This window comes from Heterobasidion irregulare (assembly GCF_000320585.1).
Source record: "Heterobasidion irregulare TC 32-1 unplaced genomic scaffold scaffold_06, whole genome shotgun sequence".
Lineage (NCBI taxonomy): Eukaryota > Fungi > Basidiomycota > Agaricomycetes > Russulales > Bondarzewiaceae > Heterobasidion > Heterobasidion irregulare.
Window position 1 is genome coordinate 695,270 of NW_009258202.1, and position 18,738 is coordinate 714,007.

The following is an 18,738-nucleotide window of genomic DNA, read 5'->3' on the forward strand; positions in this document are numbered from 1 at the left end:
CATATTTGTATTGAGGTAATGACTCCTGTATTTCGCTGTGATTTGCTTCGTTGGATATAATCCCCGTTCAGATATAGATCGCCATGGCGTTCTCGAGATGGAGGGAGCTGGCGCACTCAGCTACGTGATGTCATCGCGTCGTGTTACTCTCCGGTCCTTCCCTTGACATACACATACTCTGCACCAATGCCAACGTCAACTCAACCGTAGAAAGCAAAAGATGCATATGAGTTTGAGAAGTCGGTTTGCGAGCACATCAGCCTGAGGGGGTCTACTCCGTGCAGCAGTGGCAAGTTTGTACACACCTTATTCAGCGGATTTCTCTCGTCGAAGAGCATGTCGCATCGTTAGGTGGGTCACCTGCATGGCCTAGACCTATACACGACTGACTTGATACGTCAGCTCTCGTGGACGGACCACACAGACTGCAGTCCACGCCCTAGCATAAGCACGGAGAACTCGAGCACTCAAGCGTCCGAAAGGTTGCAGGGCCATGTGTATAAAATCGGGGCATGCGATGGTGTTCCGAGAAAACTGCGGTGATCGAGTGGTTTTATGTTTGGTGAAAAGTGGGACACAAGCATGTGCAAACGTGTTGCAGGTCCTTGTCGCGGTGCCGCGCTTATCGTGTCTTTGAGGCAAAGCACGAGGCACGAGGGGAACGCCTGGTCTGGTCGTATCCTGGATGCCAAGGAACCTGTCAATTAACTGTTGATGAAGTGGGCGTATCTGTTGCTGTTGCTGTTGCTGCAGATTGTTACGAGGACGCAGACGCCAGCCCATAGACTCACGCTCGATGCGCGACGTCGGGTGCAGACAACATGGCCGAGAGGCGTCTGCCGTCGCCAGAAATCTGATTGGTGCTGGTCGCGGTCTCGCGGTAGCTCCGCTGTATGGACCTAGAACAATGATCTGCTATCGAGGAATGGAAGAGGCTGGAACGGGTCGGAACGGGGCCTGCGGGAACGGGACTGGATATAAAAGGAGACGGGAGAGGAGTGGAACGGCGGCATCCCTCGTGAGTGGCTTTTGCATTTTCAAGCCATGTGCTGAGCGGTCCAGCGGGCGCTGATAGGCAACGTTAGGATTAGCCAACAAAATGGACGGAGACGTGGATTCACAGAGACGCCGGAGGATCGTGTTTTTGTGGGATGTTTGATTCGTGTGCGCAGCAGCATAGAGCAGACTTGAAGCCGCAAGAGGATGCTGGCGAGCGGCTAGGAACATCGCCCGACAGACGTACGAACAGTCGCATCGACGGGCCACAAGTGCCTGACGTCAAGCTGCGCCGAGCGGTCGGGTCCACTGGAGACTGAGACGTATGCGAGCGCCGTGTCTGTCTTCAAAAGCCGCACACGCGCTCGTCTCCGCGATCGTATCTCGTCCTCTCCTCTCTACGAGGTCTCCCTCGTTCCGCTCCTTCCTGCGGCGTCGTCTGCAATGTCGAATGTGCCCCCAGGCATCGTGTGCACAGCAGAGGAATACGCTCTCTCTCTCTCCACAGATGACAACCCCTATCCGACCATCACATGTCTCACTCATGGACAGAATATTGGCGTCCTGGTGAGTCAAATAAGATGGCTCGCCCTATGCATGGCTAAAGCAACATATCCCTGTCTATTGCGCGCGCGCCTTCAGCTCACTGTAGAGGCTGCACTGATCTCCCTGTGCTCGATTGCATTTCTCTTCACGCTCATTATCGTACGTCTCCCTTTTCTTGAGTTACAGACGATTGATCAATCGATGTCACTTTCGCAGAGGAATGTCTACAGACATTGGACACAAGTGCCATGGAATAAGTGGAGACTTCTACAAGAGCCTATGGACATATTCATGGCACGTCGTGATCTCTTCGCGTTGGACTGTCATTGAAATCGATGGCACCTTTTAGATGTCTCTCTTTTGCTCTGATTTTCTGCAAGCGTTTGGAATGGTCATGAACATCAAATGGGTGCACGAGGCCAAGTTGTATAGCGGGGATTACTGTACCGCGCAGGGTATGTCTCATCGCTGTCTGCCGATTCACTGTTCTGAGTCCAGCGCCCCTCGTAGGCGCCATACAGCAACTCGGTGAGACAGGCGTGGCGATGGCTACTTTCGTACGTATACGATTTACATCTTCGAGTCCGAACAGCCTCTTGATCCCCCTCTCGGTGGACAGGTGATATCCGTGCACACGTTCATTGCAGTCATGTGGCGGAAGGGCACGCACTCCCGTCTCGCAGCCTTTTGCATCGTGGGGTTCATTTGGCTCTTCGTCGCTCTCTTCGTCGGGTTAGGCGTCGGACTGCACCGTTCGCCAGGCGACCTCTACGATGTCCCTACACCCGTGCGTCCCGTCCTTACATCTTGTTTCTGCTCACCCATGCGTTGGGCTCTGCATAGTTTTGGTGTTGGGTCGGAGGCCGTTTCTTGGCGGAGCGCATCGCGGGCGAGTATTTCTGGCTCTGGCTCGCCCTGTCCACGTCTCTGCTCGTCTACGTCCCGCTCTATTTCTGGAGCCAGGGAAGGCTCTCCGTGGACCCCCACAAATGGTGGCGCTTCCGCATGCACCGGCCAATGGTAGTAGAGGATACTGACGGCAGGAAACGCCGCGCGATGGCGATGCTGGCGTAAGTCCCGATATTCCTGCCCCCGTCGCACGACAGCTGACATCATATTGCGACTGCCTCCCCTCGCCCTCTCCAGGTACCCGCTCATCTACGCCATCCTCGTGCTCCCGCTGACCGTCGTCCGCTGGATCAACTTCGGCCTCGAGGCGCACGGCACGGACGCCCCCTCCGTCTTCAACTTCGTCGTCATCGTCGTCTTCTCGCTCTCGGGCGCCGCGAACGTCACGCTCCTGCTCACCACGCGCCCGCAGCTGCTCCTCTTCAGCAAGCCGAACGTCGTCGTCGTCGCCGAGGGCCGCGCGCCGTCGCCGAGCCCGATCCGCCGCGGGTCGAGCAAGCCGAGCCTCGGCGACGCGAGCAGCCAGGAACCAATGCAGCTCGGGCGCCTCAACGACGACATGGGCTGGAATCTGCCGTCGGGCCGCATGAGCGTCGCGTCGTCGTACATGAGCACTGATATGCCCTGAGCCGCAAGTCGCGCTTCAAGGAGCATCGTGGGGAGAGGCGGGGTTTTTTTTTATTCTGGGTTTCCCTTTTCTTCGGGGGTATCTGTCGAGATCTAGGGTTTGGGGTATAAATTGTCATCCTTCGCTGGGCGTTCTTGGGATCGAGTGTAGACTATACGGTACGATATGCTGCTGGGGAGGGGAAGTCTGCTCCCGCTAACGCTAATGTACATATCAGTGGACATACTGATAAATATTCACCGTCTGCGTCTTTCCGTACGGACGTCGGTAATGCCCTCGTCGGCCTTCGCGCCCTGCACGCGCCACGCGGGCGATATCGACACTATCCCATCGCCGTCACCTGTTCAGATCGCAGCCGCCGAGAACACCATCGCACTCTTCGTGAGACTTCCGGGACGTCGATAAGTGCTCCGGAGCTGGAGCTCGAAGTGGGTGCGGCACCCAGATCCCCAGAAGCGAAAGAACTCGACGAAAGGCCGAGACCCCACTTGTCGTTTACCTTTTATCGTATCGTATCGTATCGTATTTTATCGCATTTTTTTTTCATCGAGACGATGATCGGTGGGCTCGTCTGCGCTGAAGGCACCATGCTGGAACGCGGCCAGCACACGAGCGCGCGACCGACAGCAGCATCGATACGTCGGACTCACGGGGGCGAGTAATAGTACCAGCCAGCGCGCACTGGTCCCACAACGAAGAGCCCGCGGTTGATACAATCACGCTCTGGCAGTGCGCGCGCCCGCCGCGCCCACCGCGAGCACCGAGGACGGAGGACCGAGCGCAGCGGCCCTCCTGCCCTCCTGCCCCACCGGGCCCCCACCCTGATCCGCACCATCCTGATCCTGATCCTGTTTAAGCCGGTCAGCCACCCGGCCAGCCAGCCCGTGAGCAGGCCCGCTATATATATCTACGAACGCACGCCTCGGAATCTCAGCACGGCACAGCACAGCACCCGGACGCGACGTGCGTCCAGCGGCAGTCTGCAATCTGCGGCCTGACAGTGGTTCACCCCCCCACGCACACGCACACGCTCACGCACACCGACATCATCCGACGTTCGACACGCATGCCATTCTGAGCGACCTGTAGTATTTTTTATATATAGGAGGAAGGGGAAGAGCAAAAGAGAAAGAGAGAACCGAGAAACGCCCCGTACGCCACCGCCGCATCCGCGTTCGACCCCCAAACACCCGCGACCGGCAGCAGGACCTGTACATTTCTTCTTCTTCGCGCGCGACACAGCAGCACCAAAACAACGAACACGCGATGCGACGCGACGCACGAGCGAGCGAGGCAGCAGGGGGGGGGCGCAACAACGAGAGCAAAGCGCGCGCCCCCGCGACCGCCTCACGCGCCCCCGTCCTCCCCATCCGCGTCGCCCCACGGGCTGAACCGGATCTTGCCCCCCTGCGGCGCCGCGAGCCCAACCAACCACGAGCGCTTCGCCGCCGCCGCCGCCAGCTCGAGCGCCAGGCCCGCCTGCCCGTGCGCCTGCCCGTGCGCATGGCCGTGCGCATGCGCGTGTGCGTGTGCGTGGGCGTGTGCGTGGGCGTGCGCGTGGACGTGCACGGGCGACGCGGGCCCGCTGCTGCCGACCTCGCTCAGGCTCGGCAGCCGCTCGAGGCTCGTGTTCGTCGACCCGCCGAGCGCGCGCTGCAGCGCCTCGCGCTCCTCGGGGGACGGCGCGAACGCGCGCATCGCGAGGCCGGAGAACAGCGCGGGCGCCGCGGGCGCCGCCACCACAGGTGCAGTCGTCAACGCGGTGGTGGTGGTGGTGGTGGTGGGGGGGGAGGGTGGGAGGAAGGGCGCGTTGCCTGGGCCCGCGGAGGGGTTGAGCGTGTCGAACACCAGAGGAGGGGGCGCTTGCTGCTGCTGCTGTGCGCGCGCGCCGGCGGCGGCGGCGGTGGAGCCGAACGCAGGCGGGCGAGAAATCCGGAACACCTTCGCGTCGGGGTTAAGCCCCCTTCTCTCCTTCTCCTTCTCGCGCTCCCTCTCCCTCTCCCTCTCGCGCTCGCGCTCGCCGAGCTCTCCCGCCGCCGCCGCCGCCGCCGTCGCCGCCGTCGACGCAAACCACCACCCGCGCGCACCAGCGTGCGCGGCGCCGAGCCCCTCGCGAGGCGGCGCCGGATCGGAGTTCGTGCGCGCGGGCCACGCGCGCTGCAGCACGTCCAGCGGGTCCGAGATGAGCCTCTGGCGCGGCGCGCGGTGCGGCTGCTGGTGGGGCACCGGCGGGGGCCGGATCTCGAACGGGTCGTAGTCCTCCTGCGCGTCGCTCGGGAACGCGGGGGGCGCGGTCGCGGTCGCGGACACCGGGGACGCGTGCATCGCGTTTGGGCTGTGCATGGCGACGGCGGCGGCGGCGGCGGGCGACGCGCCGACGGGGAGCGCGCCCGCGCTCGAGTCGGAGTGGCGCGGCATGCGGCGGCGCCAGTCGCGGTCGAGGAACACGTCGTTCTCGGACTGGAACGACTTGGACACCGCGCCCGCGCCGGCGAGCGGCGCGTGCGCGTCGAGCGAGCGGATGAGGCTGTGCGGGATGAGCGAGGACGCGGGGGGCGCGTACGCGCGGAGGCCCGCGATATTGAGGGGCGCGGAGCGCGCGCCCTCTTGATCTTCGTCCGCGTCCGCGTTGTCCTCGCCCTCGTCCTCGCGGTCGTTGAACGGCGAAAACGAGGTCGTCGGCCGCGCGCGCGCGGTCGGGTTGAACGCGAGGCTCGCGATGGGGATTAGGCTGAGCGGGCGCGGGCGCGGCGAGGCGGACGCGCCGCGCGAGCCCGCGGACGCAGAGCTGCTCCCGCTGTCGTGCTCCTTTTCGAGCGGCGTCGGGAACACCTCGTCAAAGCCCGCCTTGTCCGGGCTCTCCGAGGACGACGACCCCGGCGCGAGGAGCGGCGCCCAGCCGTCCGCGCTCTGGTTCTGGCTCTGGACGACCGAGAGCGAGAGGAAGGCCCGGTCCTGGCGGAGCATGTCCGCCCTGTCCTTCGCCTCCCTCAACCGCGCGCCCTCGCGCTCAACCGCCTCCTCCAGCTCCCGCGCGCGCACGCCAAGCGCCGCGACGACGTCCTCCGCGACCTGCACCTCCCTGCGGCGCCTCTCCAGCGCGCCCTCCACTTCGCGCGCCGCGGCGTCCACCCCGCCGCGCGAGTCCGCGACGGCGCGCGTGTCGCGCAGCACCTGCTGCTCGAGCGCGCGGATCTCGCCCGCGAGCGCGCCGATGCGCGCGCCCGCGTCGGCCTGCGCGGTCTGCGCGGCGCGGAGGCGGCGCTCGGCGTCGCGGCGCGCGGCCTCGGCGGTGCGGCGGGCGTCCTCGAGCGCCTTGGTGCGGGCCTTGAGCTCGGCGCGGGCGGCGTCCTCTGCGCGCTTCGCGTCGCGCGCGGCGGCGAGGTCGGCGGCGAGGTCGGCGTCTGTGGACGCGGCGAGGGCGGCGTGCTCGGCGAGCTGGGCGCGGAGGTCGTGGTTTGCGCCGCGCGTGTGGGAGATCTGGCGCAGGAGCTCGGCGATGGCGGGCGTGGGCTCGAAGGAGGGCGCGTGCGCGGGGAGGGTGGTCGCGGAGGGCGAGCGCGCGTGCGTGGCGGTCGCGGTGGGGGGGCACGGGGGCGAGGTCGGGGCTGGGGCCGGGGCGGCGTGCGCCTGGGACTGGGAGGGCTGGCGGGGCGTGTGGAGGGGGAGGGTTGCGGACTTTGGGAGCGGCGGGGGGCTGGACGTGCGGGGCGGGTTGTGGCGCGGGTTGGACCGGTCGCGGGAGCGCAATTTTGGCGGGGATGCGCGGGGATGGGACTGGGGCGAGGTGGTCGGGAACGGCAGGCCTGTCGAGGTGTGATGAGCGATCGATCGTGCGGGCGGGGCTGGCGACTGACCGTTGTAGGGGTCTGATTTGTCGAGGGCCTTGACGTTGAGGATGCCGGAGCTCCAGCCCTCCTCGTCGCACTTGGAGCGGGCGGGGGAGCGCTGGGGCCAGGGGATCTCTATGCCCTTCCACCAGCGGCCAAAGGCGCCGACGAACCAGGCTTCCTTGGGGGTTGATCCGTCGAGATCGCCGGGGGCGGGAGCGGGGCGGTGGGATGCTGTGCCCGCGGGCGGTGCGCGGGAGCTGGAGGTCGGGATGACGGCGGCGATGGTGAAAAAGGCAAAGCTGTGAAAGGCGTGTTTCGGGGTGCGGAGGGCGACGGAGGCGCGGTTGGAGAAGTGGAAGGTGGAGGCGGACTCGAGGAGGTCGGAGGAGGACGGGGGGCGGCGGGGGGTGACGGTGGTGGTGGTGGTGGTGGTTGGGGTTGTGGAGGAGTAGTGTACGCCAGAGTCTTCCGAGTCGCTGTGGTCGTCGTCGCTGGCGTCGTCGAGGCGGGAGAGGTGGTGGCGGAAGCACTGTTCTGTGAGATAGGACCTGAAGGAGGTTTCGGACGGGTTTGTGAGGTAGGCTACGAGGAGGTGGGCGCGGTGGGTCAGCACGTATAGAGCGGGCATGGGAGCACGGAGGACGCGGGGGCGGTTGTGGCGGAGGAAGAGGTCTCGAGAAGAGAGCGGGAGGGACGAAAGAGGAAGACGGGCATATTTGACTCACCGACGATCAAGAGGACAAGGAGAAAGGCGGCGGCGAGGAAGAGGGATCTGAGGTCGAGGTGTGGGTCGACGACGGCGAGGGACCAGTGCTGGAGCGGCGTCGATGCGAACATGGCGGCGTCGAGGAGAGAGAGTGAGGGGGACGGGAGCGCGCAGCGGGAGTGCCTCGAGGCGGCTTAGCAAGAGAGCGGAGGGAGTGGACGGAGGTGGGCGGCGGAGACGTGCTGCAGGCGAGCGTGTCCGTGGCTGTCTGATGGCGACCAGTGCGATCTGCTGCACCGCGAGACACTTGACACTACTGAGAGACTCGAGACTCTCTCCCGTTGACCCGTTGAAAACTGTGTCCATCCCGGCATCGCCCTCCGCTCGCCCAATCGGCTGTCTCCCCCGCCCGATCCCGATCCCGTCGCCGCCGCCGCCCGGCCTCCCGCCATCGATCCACCACGCCGCCTCCCCCAGCCCTGCGACCTGCGCGACTCTGCGCGCCCGCTCCCAGCTTCCATCTTATCGCAACACATCGCACACGTCCCCCTCCCTCTCTCCAAACTCGTTTTCGGCCCTCGATTACCCGCGTCCCCGCCTCCCTCGTGATTCCCTCGCCCGCCGGCCCCCTTCCCGCCTTGCATCGCATGATCGACCCGGCGCAGCACCCTCGCGGCGTCATGAATCAGAACCCATCTCGTCCCCGCTCCGGTGGTCCCGCTCCGCCCGTGCGCTCCGCGTGGCTCCAGCGCCCCCGCTATCAAATCATCATCAGTGCATCGTTGCATCATCATCTCGGTCCCGTCACCGTCTTCTCCCAGCTTCCATCGCTCGTTTCGCATTTCATAACTGTCGCAATCCGCCTTTGCCCAGCGGCCCTCTTATCTCCCGCACGCCCCGCACACCCCGCCCGCCTCCGCCACCCCGCGCGCGCACCCTGCCCTACGCTCTCGCACCCCCACATCGCGCCCATCGCGCCCACAACCCACGACCCAACCCGCCCACCGCCGACCAAACACGTCCTCGACGACCCCGACCCCGCCCATCCGCTTCGCCCCGCCCGAGGCCGCCCGTGCCAGCACCACTCCAGCACCACTCACCAGTCACCCGCCCCGCGTCATCACCCCATAGCTCCCCGCCCGCCCGGCATCCTCACACCAGCTGACCAGAGCTGGCCTCGCCCGTCGTCGGCTCGACCGGACTACCAACCCCCACATCGTATCGCGTCGAGCCACGCCAACGCCGATGCCGATGCCGATGCTAGGTTAACCAACGTGCCGCCGCGGTCTACGGTGACTTGATACAGCTCACAGGGCCCATCGACGCAGAGATACAGTCCCGCGCATCCATCGACGCGATCACGACGCACGTCTCGCGCCCTCGGCCCTCGGGGCGCTGCTTCGACACGCCCGTAACCCGTCCGGGTTTGCGTGTCTTGGTCTGTGCAGGCGCGCGCTCACCGACGCGAACGGGTCGGAGGTATACGATGTACGCAGGTCTCGCTCGGTCCGAGCTCGTCTGTGCTCTATTTCATCAATCAATACATCCTGGTGTCCCTTCCGCGATCTATGCTTGTTCCCGCTCGACCCAGCGTCACCTCGGTCCATAATAAACTTCCGCCACGCCACGCCACGCCGCGCCGCGCCACGCCGCGCCGCGCGCCCGGCCGCCCATCTCGTCCACCAACGCGCGCGGCTCCTCCTCGCCTCGCGCACCTAGCATTCACCACCCCCTCTTCGCCACCTAGCATTCACCACCCCCTCTTCGCTAAACAACCAAACCAAACCAACCAAACAAACAAACAAACAAACGATCAGCAGCGCTCCACCCCGCCGGAAGCGGGGCCACACGACTCACCTCGCTCGGCGGCCTTGTACCGCTTCCGCAGCTGCCGCGGGTTGCGGCTCTTGAGCGCCTTGTCCCGCCTGCGCGCCTTGAGGAACGCGTCGGCGCGGTAGCGCGGCTTTTTCTCCTTCTTTTTCTTCTGAGCGCCCTCGGTCGCGGTGGCGGGAGGAGCGGCGGCGGCGGCGGGGCGAGAAGCGGAGGAGGCGGCGGCGGCGAGCGCGATGTGGTATGGAGAGGGGAGGGGAGGCGGGGGTGAGGGGGCGTAGGCGGGTGCGTAGTAGACGGTCGGGTCGTCGATCTCCATCGTGCGGGTGTGGATGCGGGTGTGGATGCGGGAGCGCGCGCGGCGTGGCGTGGCGTGGAAGGCCCGGTGCTATCGTGATGACACGTGCATGTGCATGGCGCGGCCGTTTGCTTTTTCTGCTGTGGGCGCTTGTGGGCGCTGGGTGCGTCGCTTCGGACGCGCGTGGGCGCTGGCTGGGCGGCGCGGAGCCGTGCGTGCTCGGCGCTCGCTCGCCTCGAGATGGCTGTGGACGATCGCGTGGGCGATTTTGCTGGCTGCTGGCTGCTGGCTGCTGGCTGCTGGCTGCTGGCTGCTTGTCGATCCCGCGATTTGTGGCGTGTTGTCCCGCTCGTGGAGAGTGTGCTGAGCCGACCGGAGCTCGGTCTAAAAAAATGGCTGTTCACGGTGGCCCATTCCCGCTTCTTCTGCGACACATCCCGATACGTCCTGATACACCCCGTTGGATGCTCGTTTACGTTCCTCAGCGACGCACGTCTCGTCCCGTTCACGCCCATTCCCAGTGGATCGCTCCCGCTCGTCCCGCTCCACTCGGTTCGCCCCGGCCTCGTCCTAACACTCAAGCATCACGCATGTTCGCCGGCGGACCCGCTCTGGAGTCCGCGCACGTCCGTCGCTGAGCACCTCCGCCCACGCCGGCGCACTTCGCCTCGTCGCGATCCGTCGCACACACCGCGCGATGCGGCCTCGTCAAGCGCCGATCGTCGGCTTCGTTTCTGGGATTGCCGTTTCGTCGCGGATCCCTGTACCGGCACACGCCTGCGCACGCTTTATTGCCTGGGCACGAGCACTTCCTTCGCGCGCGTCATCGGCCCGGCTGCGTCTGTGGTTCCTCGTCACTTGCAACGGACCTCCTGGGTTCTGGACCGCACGCATCTCTCCCCTGCCGGGCCCTCGCCAGCTGTTGGTAACAGCGCACTCTCACCTGATCCTCGTGCGGTGCGGCGGTTCACGCAGGGCCCGATCGACTCCCAGTCATACATTCATGGCGACTCTCGTCCGAATCACGCCGCTCGCGCACCGACGGCCACGCAAATGCACGCCGCTCGCCTCGACGCGAATCCGGCTCGCCGAATCGCGCTCCGCCCTCGGTCAAGGCTCGCTCTTCGCCGCCCCCTCGCGGCAGCTCGCGGCGGCGCCAGTCCGCGCATCGTCCGTCTTGGGAACTGTCGTCCTCCCGCCAGCCGAGCGGCGAGAAGCGACGTGCTCAAGTGCTCAAGTATCTGAAAAAAAATCGAGTTTAGGACCGTACCAACCTGGACGCAACGCGCTTCGCCCCGCACCCCGTCCATCCTCAGCCAACCCCTCGTTCGGCACGCAAGTCGACGGGGACGGGACTTCGTGGCCTATCGATGATGGCGTGGATCCGTCTCGCCTCGTCTCGTTCTACGTCACGTCGAGGGTGGTTCGAATGGTACGATACGACACAACACAATACGACACAACACAATACAATACGGCGAGACACGAGTCTGTAACTTACTTGCATCATGACGCACGCCGGCTCTGGCGTGCTTCTTCGTCACATCGCGGCAGGCCGCACACCCTCGCGCACCCTCTTCACGCAACGTAGCGCCTGGCCTTCGTGGCCCGCATTCCGCGTTTAGTCGGCAATGTCGAGTGAAAGCAGAGCAAGGTTTTCCGTCACGCAACTGTGCTGCACCCACAGCTTGCCTGGACATCACGCGTCATCGATTCATCGTGCCGAGACACCTGTCCATGTCCTCGTGAGCCTCATCGGCTCAGTCTTCGCCCAGGTTTCTGCGCGCGCACGAGTGGCAAAAAGATAAAAGCATAAAAATGTCATTACGAACATACTCGAACATGATGCCATAGTGAACAATACAAGGTAACAAAGACAAGGGACAAGGACACACGTAGGAAAAACACGGGCGAGGAATAACACAGCGAGGACATGAGTGAAAAAAAATACAACGGTGGTTGCTTCACAGCTCATCGTCGGTGATCTCCTCGCCTCGCTTTTTCCGTGCAATGCGCTCCTTCTTGAGCTGCAGAGAGACAAGGTTACGTTAGATACTGTGAACGCTCTCAAAGACAATGTATGGTCACGAACCTTGCGAGCCTCAGCAGACGTGATCTTCTTCTGCTTCTTGTTCTCGATCTTGTTACCCATAGCATCATATGTGTCCTCCTCAGCTCCGTCGTTCTTGTCGATACGGGGTCCAGATCCCTGACCCTCAACCCAGTTGTGACCGGAGGCCTCGAGACGACCATCACGCATGGCCCACACCTCCTGGCAGATCGACTCGGAGAAGTCTCGGTTGTGGGTGATGACGAGCACACCACCCTCAAAGACCTTCAGGGCCTCGATGAGAGCGGCGAGCGACTCACGATCGAGGTAGTCTAGTCATGACTCGTAAACATACGAGCGGTAGGCAAATTAAGATTGGACGTACTAGTCGGCTCATCCAAGCAGATGACGTGAGGGCGACGCCAGGTGGCAGCACCGAGCACGATCTTCACCTTCTGACCACCGGAAAGACCACGCATGGTGTTGTGCGAAACGAACTCGGGCTCAAGACCAAAGTCTGCAAAGTGGGACTCGATCTCGCGACGAACGAGAGGGCGGAGGAGGCCAAGGCGTTGAGCCTCACGAGTATCGACCTCGAGAACTTTCTAATAACGAAGTAAACATGAGTGCTCCGTCAAGAATCTAGCAAGATACGTAGTGGCATACCTTCTCGAAACCACGCTTGATGAGCTCGTCACGGGGAAGCCAGATGTTCTCCGAGGAAGAGAGACCCTTGAACGAGACCTCGTACTCGTATGACTGCTTCAACTTCTTGCGGGCAGTGATCTCATCGATGAGACGCTTCTGACCCTCGACAACGACAATGGAACCATCCTTCATCTTCTGCGCTTCCTCCTCGGAAATTTGGCGATTAGCCTTCATCATCTCCTCCAAATCTTCACCAGTCTGGTAACGCCACAACATGTACTCGAGGGGCGTCTTGTCGAGATGGTTATCGATGTGGTGGAAGGCGTGCTGGGCAACATAGCCGATGACCAAGTTGGGGTGCTTCCACACCTCACCACCCTTGTTCGGCTCCATCTCCGCAGTGAGCAATTTGACGAGCGTCGACTTTCCGGAACCGTTGGGGCCGAGGACAGCGACACGAGATGACAAGGAAACTTGAAGCGTGATGTCGTACAGCTGCTGGACGGGCTGGGATGGGTACTGGAAGCCAACCTTGCGCATCTTGAGAAGCGACTTCTCCTTGGTCTTGACACCCTCGAGCAAAGGGGGGTCGGGGAGCTTGAACTTGTAGTCCTCAGCTGCCTCCAGAGTGTAGTAAGACTTGGCCTCAGGGACCTGCTTGACGAAGGACTCGAGGTTTCCTCTGTAACGACGGAGCTTGAAACGGTTCAAGTGAAGAACGTCGGTGATGGTGTTGTTGAGGAAGCCGGAGTCGTGCGAGACGATGATGGACGTGCAGTGGGTAAGGCCAGTCAAGTAGTTCTCCAGCCAGGCAACGTTGACAACGTCCAAGTGGTTAGTGGGCTCGTCGAGCAACAGGATGTCGGCCTTGAACAACATGGCGCGGGCGAGGGCGAGCTTCATCTTCCAACCACCAGAGAGACTGCCAATGGCGTGCAGCTGCCTCTCGTCATTGAAACCGACGGACGCGAGGGTCTCAATGACCTCATTCTTGTCAGCGAGAATGCGCTTGTCCGAAAGGATGAACTCGAGGACAGAAGTCTCCTCTTCGCTGCCATCGATGTCGTGCTCGACGTAGAACGTGCGGACCTCGTCGGGGGAAGGGAAGCCCTCGACTTGACTGTAAGCAACAAAGACACAATCAGAAGTGGCTGTGTGCATAATGAGAAAAAAACTAACCCATTGGTGATGGCGCGCATCAACGTCGACTTTCCGGTACCATTCTTACCGCAGAGACCGTAGCGGTGACCACGCTTAAGACGGAGGACGGCGGTGTTCAAGAGGATCTTGGCACCGTACGCGAGCGAGAACTGGCAATTGCAAAGATCTTCACCCTCCTCCTCATCCTCAAGTGCATCACCATCCTCAATGTCCTCAGTAGCAGAGCGAACCACCCACTCCCGTGCAATCGTGAGGGGGTCTGGGGTAGCAGCAAGGAAGCCAAGGAAGGGGGCGAGGGTATCCCACTCGGGAACGTCGAAGTTCTTCGCGTTCAAGAGGTTCGTGGCCAGATGAGCGACGTAGATGGTGGTCTCGTCAGCGACAGATGGCACAGCAGAAGCGCCGGCCTTCTTGTAAACAGCAGCAAGAGAGTGAGCGAGTTGGCTGAACTCAGCCTGTTTGAGAGGGGGAAGATCCGATCCATCGCCAGTAGGAACTTCGCCGACTTGACGGAGGGTGGCGATGGCACGGCCAACAACACTGCGAGCCTCAGGGTCGCCGATGGTGGTCTCGACCTTCAACAGACCAGGGAGGAGCTTAGGCAGGAAAGGACGAACGGTGACCGGAGAGTCAACAAGCTTGGCCATGTTGTCGATGATGCTGTAGAATATCTAAGTGAGCTAAGTTCTGAAGCGCGAAGAGAATTTGACATACACAGCGACCTTACGCTTGGTGGCGGTCAGCTTCTCAGAGAGACCACGGGACAAAAGGGGGACCATTAGAGAAAGTGTAGGGGAGTCAACTTCGGAAACGAATGTCGTGGCCGAGAGGAGCTGGATGGTGGTCGGCACCTCCTCGACGGGATTAATCAGAGCCTTGATGAGAGCAGGAATGAAGCGTTCAATATCCTTGTTGGACACCAGAGCGGTGGCCTTCGTGAGCGATTCGCGAGCAGCTTTCTTCACGTCGGCTTTGGTATCCCAAATTGCCTCAGCGAGCACGGGGACGATTTCGGGCATCAGCTTGGCCATCTGGGTCTTCGCGCTCTTGACGAGCTGGTCCAAAATGACGAGAGACCCAGTCTTGATTTGCCATTTGCCGGCGGTTTTGATCTCGTGAAGGAGAGCAGGGAGAATGAGGGCAGTGCTCCATGGGTTCGCAGCAGCGACGTACACCCGGACCGCCTCGACGGCCGCTGTCCGGACAGCAGGCATCTTGTCGGCGAAGGCCTCGAGGAGAGCAGCGTAGAGGCCGGAATCGATGAAAGATGGCTCGAGGGCCTTGCTCGCGGAAGCTGCGATGATTGCAACAGCCTCGGCAGCACCCTCGCGGGCGGCGGGCGACTTTTTGTCGGCAAGAGCCTTGACGGCGGCATCAGCGAAGCCGGTGGACTTGATGGCAAGAGGGCCGTCCTTTTGAGCGATTGAGGCGAGGGACTGAGCCGCGGCCTGGCGCGCAGCCTTGTCGGCGACAAAGAGGGAAGAAACGTCGACCTGGCCTTCAACAGGGGCGGCCTTGAGGGAAGCGGGGGTAGCGGTAGCTGCAGCGGGGGCGGTGACAGCGGGCATTTCTGAGATCTGTGCAAAAATCGGTAAAGAAGGTTGTGAGACAATTAAATCAGTGCTTGTCGATCTTGCGAGAAACGCACCTTTAAAGATGTTATGATGGAAATTTTGTCTGGGGCGATAAGCGCACGAAGGCGACAAGGACAAAGAACCTTCTAAAAGTCTATGTGTGGGCCGGAGCCTGGAGGCATCGGTCAGCGATGCTCGGCGCTGAAACAACAGACGAACGCACCTCTAGTTAAAGATGAAGGGAAGGGGAGAGATGGAAAAAGGCGCGATGAGCAAAACTGCCATATATATGAAAGGCCTCCTGGAGCGGACCTTCAAAAAACGGCTCGGAACATGCCGTCGAGCGCCACTGAGCGCCACTTACAGCCACTGGGGAACTGGAACGCACCCAGGCGGAAGCGTTGTGAACGATCGCGACCCACGTTCGCTGACGAAGATGACACTGGACTATACCAGATCGCTCAACGTACAGTCTAGCTCAGAACAGCCCTCCTGGATTTTGTAAAAATCCAATTTTTGCGCACAGCATGTATTACGGCTTTCAAAAAGAGTCGAGTACACAGATCCACAGATTCGGAGGACCCGAAGCGAGAGCGAGGAAGAACGCAATTTTAGGTAAATACTGCAAGTGACGCAGTCCGGGGGAATCGTCGTCGTCGATCGTCGCTTTTCGTACCAGTTCGTAAGGGCCAGAAACGGATGGAACCGGAGGATATATAGAAAAGAGAACCAAAGACAATAAGCCGAGAAGAAAAGACTGAGCGCGAAATCTGGGCGAGAAAAAACGTGTGCATGTGCCTAAGACAACAAAAGATCTAAAACGCAAAAGTGAGCGGCGTGGGGCATAGGCGCAAAACCGATACGCATGGTGAGCTGAGAAGAATAGGGAGGCCAATAAAGCGGTACAGGAGGGAGCGGTGCTGAGGGATCCGACCAGGGGGAAGAAGTGGCATAGCCGTGTATATTCCCGACGACAGCAACAGTAGCATTATTAGTGAGAGCGAGGCGACTGGAGAGGAATAAGAAAACGAAGTCCAACATTGGAATGGAAAGAGCGTGCCAACCGTGGGACAGGATGGAAGCAACGGGTGCAAATTGGGACCGAAACAAACGTGACAGAGTTGATTGCGGGGGGTATATGGGAAGCGTGGCTGACTGTATGTACCGATGACCGATGAGGCGGCTAAAAAAGGGAGGGACAGGGGTAAGGAGAGCAAACGATGGTTGCGGTATGGTAACGCCCTTTCAACTCCTCAGCTGGGAGGGAAGCTCAACGTGGAGAGACGGAGGTAAAATCACGATAAGAGAGGGACAGAGTTAGAGACGACAGGAATTATAGCCCTCCATCCAACACTCCTCGAACATCATCCACGGTGCCCAGATCAGCAAGGAATGGGCAGAGATCGGTGAGCTCCGTATCATGGGGATCGTTGAACCATGACGACACAGGAACAGCGTTGTTGGGGTGGAAGATGTAGGAAGCAGGAGAGTTATCAAGGATGATGGTATCTGCTATGGGTCTGCCTAGTTGTGATAGGTCCTGCCATCCGATCCACGACGTCAGTGACATAGAAGGAGATCGAATCAGAGGCTCATCACCTTGACATAGTTGCCTTTATGGTTATAACAGCTCTCCCGGAACAGCCGATGAGTCACCACGCGATTCACGTCCAGCTTGTCCAGTACTGGGTCCGCATACTATCAGAGCCATGTGTCAAAATATAACCAATTACGATTCAAAATTTTGGCCAGCAGTTGCGTACCTTGCTCAGACTTGCAGTGAAGACTACGATCTCGTAGATCTCCCCCATCCTCTTCAAGAAATTGTCGACGCCAGGACGCTTTATAACGTAGACGTTGTGCCAGTGATACTCGATCTCGACGGGCACGACATAGTCGGCCTGGTGTATTGACTGAACAGGAATGAATCCACGTCGCTCGAATGATGCATCGTGCCAGTAGAATGAGGTGGAAAACTGACTTTGAAGCTGCTGTGCACTAACGTCTCGTCCAGGTCGAGGACGAGGCATTTGCGGCCTGCGTGATGGGGTGCGATTGGAGGCAATAGTGGTCGAGGAACACCGTCCTTAGAACAGGAAGGCATAAGAACGAGGACAAGCGATAGAAGCGCAAGACAAACACACCGGTCCAATGGGTATTCCCGCTCCACCACTCATGATCAACCTATCCTCATCATCCTCTACCTCATCGATTCCAGGACCCTCTTCGACGTCCTCGTCTTCCGTAAAACTCGTTCCATCGCTCTCGTCCCCCGATGAGTCATGCTGTGTCTTTGGCTGGGTCACCTCCTCGCCGGTCGAGCCGGGTGGCTGAACGGCCCCAGACGTCACACCCTCGGTCTCCGATTGGGGCAAGACATGTCGAGTAGGCGTAGGCGGGATGACAACTTCCTTTTCCCCAGAAGACGGCGTCGCGGGACCGACGTCAAGCGGCTGAAGCTGCGCTTCGGGCTGATTGGTGGTGGGGGCGTCGGCGGGCGTGTGAGTTGACACAGACTCGCCGGGAGCAGGCGTCTCTTGGACGGGCTGCGGCTCCTCGGTGCCAGGCAGGGGTGGCTTCTCAACGTCAGACGGGGCGACATCAGGCACAGGGACTATGTCGAGGTCATCGGGGCTATGCGCGGGCCCGACACACGGCACGAGGACGTGGACAAGGCGCGAAAACAACGAGACGCGAGGGCGGGCGCGCGGGGATAGGGCCTTCTGTTTGCCTGTTGCGCGCGGCGTCGGTGTGGACGGGGGATCTGTCGTCGAAGAATGCGCGCCGTCAGAAGCGCCCTGGGTTCCTTTACGTCGGGACTGACGTGTATGGGTCTGGGTGCCCGTGAGGGTGGTGGAGAGAGAGCCCTTGTCCTTCTCCTTTTCCTTGTCAGCCTCGTCAGCCTGCTCTGAGGGCGGGGGAGGGACGGAAGATGCAGTCGTCGGCTCGACCGAGGCTGGCTCAGCGAGAGCGGACGACTCCTGCTGAGACACTGTAGGGTCCTGCCCTGGCTCAGAGCTTGCGCCTGCGCCATCTTGCGTCTTGACGCCCTCAGGGCCGTCGTGATGGGATGGGGTGGGAAGGTCAACCGTACTGGTGGTGGTCACACCCTCAGCTGAAGCGGCCGTCTGGGGTTGGTGCTGCTCCTGTCCATGCTCGTTGCTGGTACCATTGGGATGCGCCTCGTCTGCTGTCGAAGTGGTATCTGCGACTTCTTTTCCCTTCTTCGTCGCCTTGCGCCTGGCGAATAGACTGTGTTTGGAAGACTTGGCGGGTGCTGCTGCGGCTGCCTGAGTGACTGTGTCATGAGAAGCGGTAGAAGAGGCGGCCATAGGAGACACGAGGCAGGCGGGGGTATGAACGAGGTAGAGCGGGAGACAGACAACACAGCGAATGCCTCCGCCGCGAGTGTGCTAGTCCAAGGCGTGTTTCGTTACGTAACACTTTCTCACCCAGGCGCTACAGCTCCTGCTCAGTGCTCGACGACAACCAGGCCTTCCAAGCTGGTGGTTGGCAGTGATGCTGTATGTATGCAAGAGACGTCGGTGTATAGGCATGT

General features: G+C 61.3%; 10 protein-coding genes across 10 annotated transcripts; 4 read left to right on the forward strand and 6 right to left on the reverse strand.

Annotated features, from left to right (window-relative positions):
* Positions 1-1,024: 1,024 nt before the first annotated feature.
* On the forward strand, positions 1,025-3,079 carry HETIRDRAFT_154814 (uncharacterized protein; the record flags this gene model as incomplete). Its single annotated transcript, XM_009548932.1, has 8 exons — positions 1,025-1,563; positions 1,639-1,701; positions 1,759-1,836; positions 1,892-1,997; positions 2,053-2,099; positions 2,162-2,329; positions 2,386-2,612; positions 2,689-3,079. The coding sequence occupies exons 1-8, from the start codon at positions 1,441-1,443 to the stop codon at positions 3,077-3,079; spliced, it is 1,203 nt and encodes a 400-aa protein (XP_009547227.1). The 5' UTR covers positions 1,025-1,440.
* HETIRDRAFT_320089 (uncharacterized protein) lies at positions 1,152-1,316 on the forward strand (the record flags this gene model as incomplete). The annotated part of the gene is made up of 1 exon (XM_009548933.1): positions 1,152-1,316. One exon carries the CDS (start codon positions 1,152-1,154, stop codon positions 1,314-1,316), a length of 165 nt encoding a protein of 54 aa, XP_009547228.1.
* A 1,050-nt stretch (positions 3,080-4,129) lies between the features above and the next one.
* Positions 4,130-4,836, reverse strand: HETIRDRAFT_409921 (uncharacterized protein). Its single transcript, XM_009548934.1, has one exon. It carries the CDS (start codon positions 4,775-4,777, stop codon positions 4,427-4,429), a length of 351 nt encoding a protein of 116 aa, XP_009547229.1. The 5' UTR covers positions 4,778-4,836; the 3' UTR covers positions 4,130-4,426.
* Positions 4,837-6,652: 1,816 nt separating this feature from the next.
* HETIRDRAFT_230871 (uncharacterized protein) lies at positions 6,653-7,540 on the reverse strand (the record flags this gene model as incomplete). The annotated part of the gene is made up of 2 exons (XM_009548935.1): positions 6,653-6,885; positions 6,937-7,540. Coding segments are annotated over 2 exons (837 nt in total), but the record flags the coding sequence as incomplete, so codon positions are not given.
* Positions 7,541-7,739: 199 nt separating this feature from the next.
* HETIRDRAFT_321105 (uncharacterized protein) lies at positions 7,740-8,783 on the forward strand (the record flags this gene model as incomplete). Its single annotated transcript, XM_009548936.1, has 1 exon — positions 7,740-8,783. The coding sequence occupies one exon, from the start codon at positions 7,740-7,742 to the stop codon at positions 8,781-8,783; it is 1,044 nt and encodes a 347-aa protein (XP_009547231.1).
* Positions 8,784-9,431: 648 nt separating this feature from the next.
* Positions 9,432-9,767, reverse strand: HETIRDRAFT_101642 (uncharacterized protein; the record flags this gene model as incomplete). Its single annotated transcript, XM_009548937.1, has 1 exon — positions 9,432-9,767. One exon carries the CDS (start codon positions 9,765-9,767, stop codon positions 9,432-9,434), a length of 336 nt encoding a protein of 111 aa, XP_009547232.1.
* Positions 9,768-9,986: 219 nt separating this feature from the next.
* HETIRDRAFT_452079 (uncharacterized protein) lies at positions 9,987-11,337 on the forward strand (the record flags this gene model as incomplete). The annotated part of the gene is made up of 2 exons (XM_009548938.1): positions 9,987-10,338; positions 10,364-11,337. 2 exons carry the CDS (start codon positions 9,987-9,989, stop codon positions 11,335-11,337), a joined length of 1,326 nt encoding a protein of 441 aa, XP_009547233.1.
* Positions 11,338-11,710: 373 nt separating this feature from the next.
* Positions 11,711-15,173, reverse strand: HETIRDRAFT_46342 (ABC transporter; the record flags this gene model as incomplete). Its single annotated transcript, XM_009548651.1, has 6 exons — positions 11,711-11,773; positions 11,839-12,128; positions 12,182-12,401; positions 12,463-13,564; positions 13,624-14,265; positions 14,320-15,173. 6 exons carry the CDS (start codon positions 15,171-15,173, stop codon positions 11,711-11,713), a joined length of 3,171 nt encoding a protein of 1,056 aa, XP_009546946.1.
* A 796-nt stretch (positions 15,174-15,969) lies between these two features.
* On the reverse strand, positions 15,970-16,421 carry HETIRDRAFT_476120 (uncharacterized protein; the record flags this gene model as incomplete). The annotated part of the gene is made up of 2 exons (XM_009548940.1): positions 15,970-16,188; positions 16,244-16,421. Coding segments are annotated over 2 exons (196 nt in total), but the record flags the coding sequence as incomplete, so codon positions are not given.
* Positions 15,970-17,489, reverse strand: HETIRDRAFT_146268 (protein phosphatase). The gene is made up of 6 exons (XM_009548939.1): positions 17,324-17,489; positions 17,161-17,265; positions 16,943-17,092; positions 16,779-16,877; positions 16,244-16,719; positions 15,970-16,188 (listed from the first exon to the last, which is right to left on the reverse strand). The coding sequence occupies exons 1-5, from the start codon at positions 17,354-17,356 to the stop codon at positions 16,513-16,515; spliced, it is 594 nt and encodes a 197-aa protein (XP_009547234.1). The 5' UTR covers positions 17,357-17,489; the 3' UTR covers positions 15,970-16,188; positions 16,244-16,512.
* Positions 17,490-18,738: the final 1,249 nt, after the last annotated feature.

Excerpts from the sequence above, each read along its gene's own strand:
- HETIRDRAFT_409921 (XM_009548934.1), bottom strand. The coding sequence starts at position 4,777 with ATGCGCGCGTTCGCGCCGTCCCCCGAGGAGCGCGAGGCGCTGCAGCGC.
- HETIRDRAFT_146268 (XM_009548939.1), bottom strand. The coding sequence starts at position 17,356 with ATGAGTGGTGGAGCGGGAATACCCATTGGACCG. Across the intron at positions 17,093-17,160 it reads TAGTGCACAGCAGCTTCAAA|TCAATACACCAGGCCGACTA; the intron begins GTCAGTTTTCCA and ends ATTCCTGTTCAG. Across the intron at positions 16,720-16,778 it reads ATAAAGGCAACTATGTCAAG|GACCTATCACAACTAGGCAG; the intron begins GTGATGAGCCTC and ends ATCGGATGGCAG.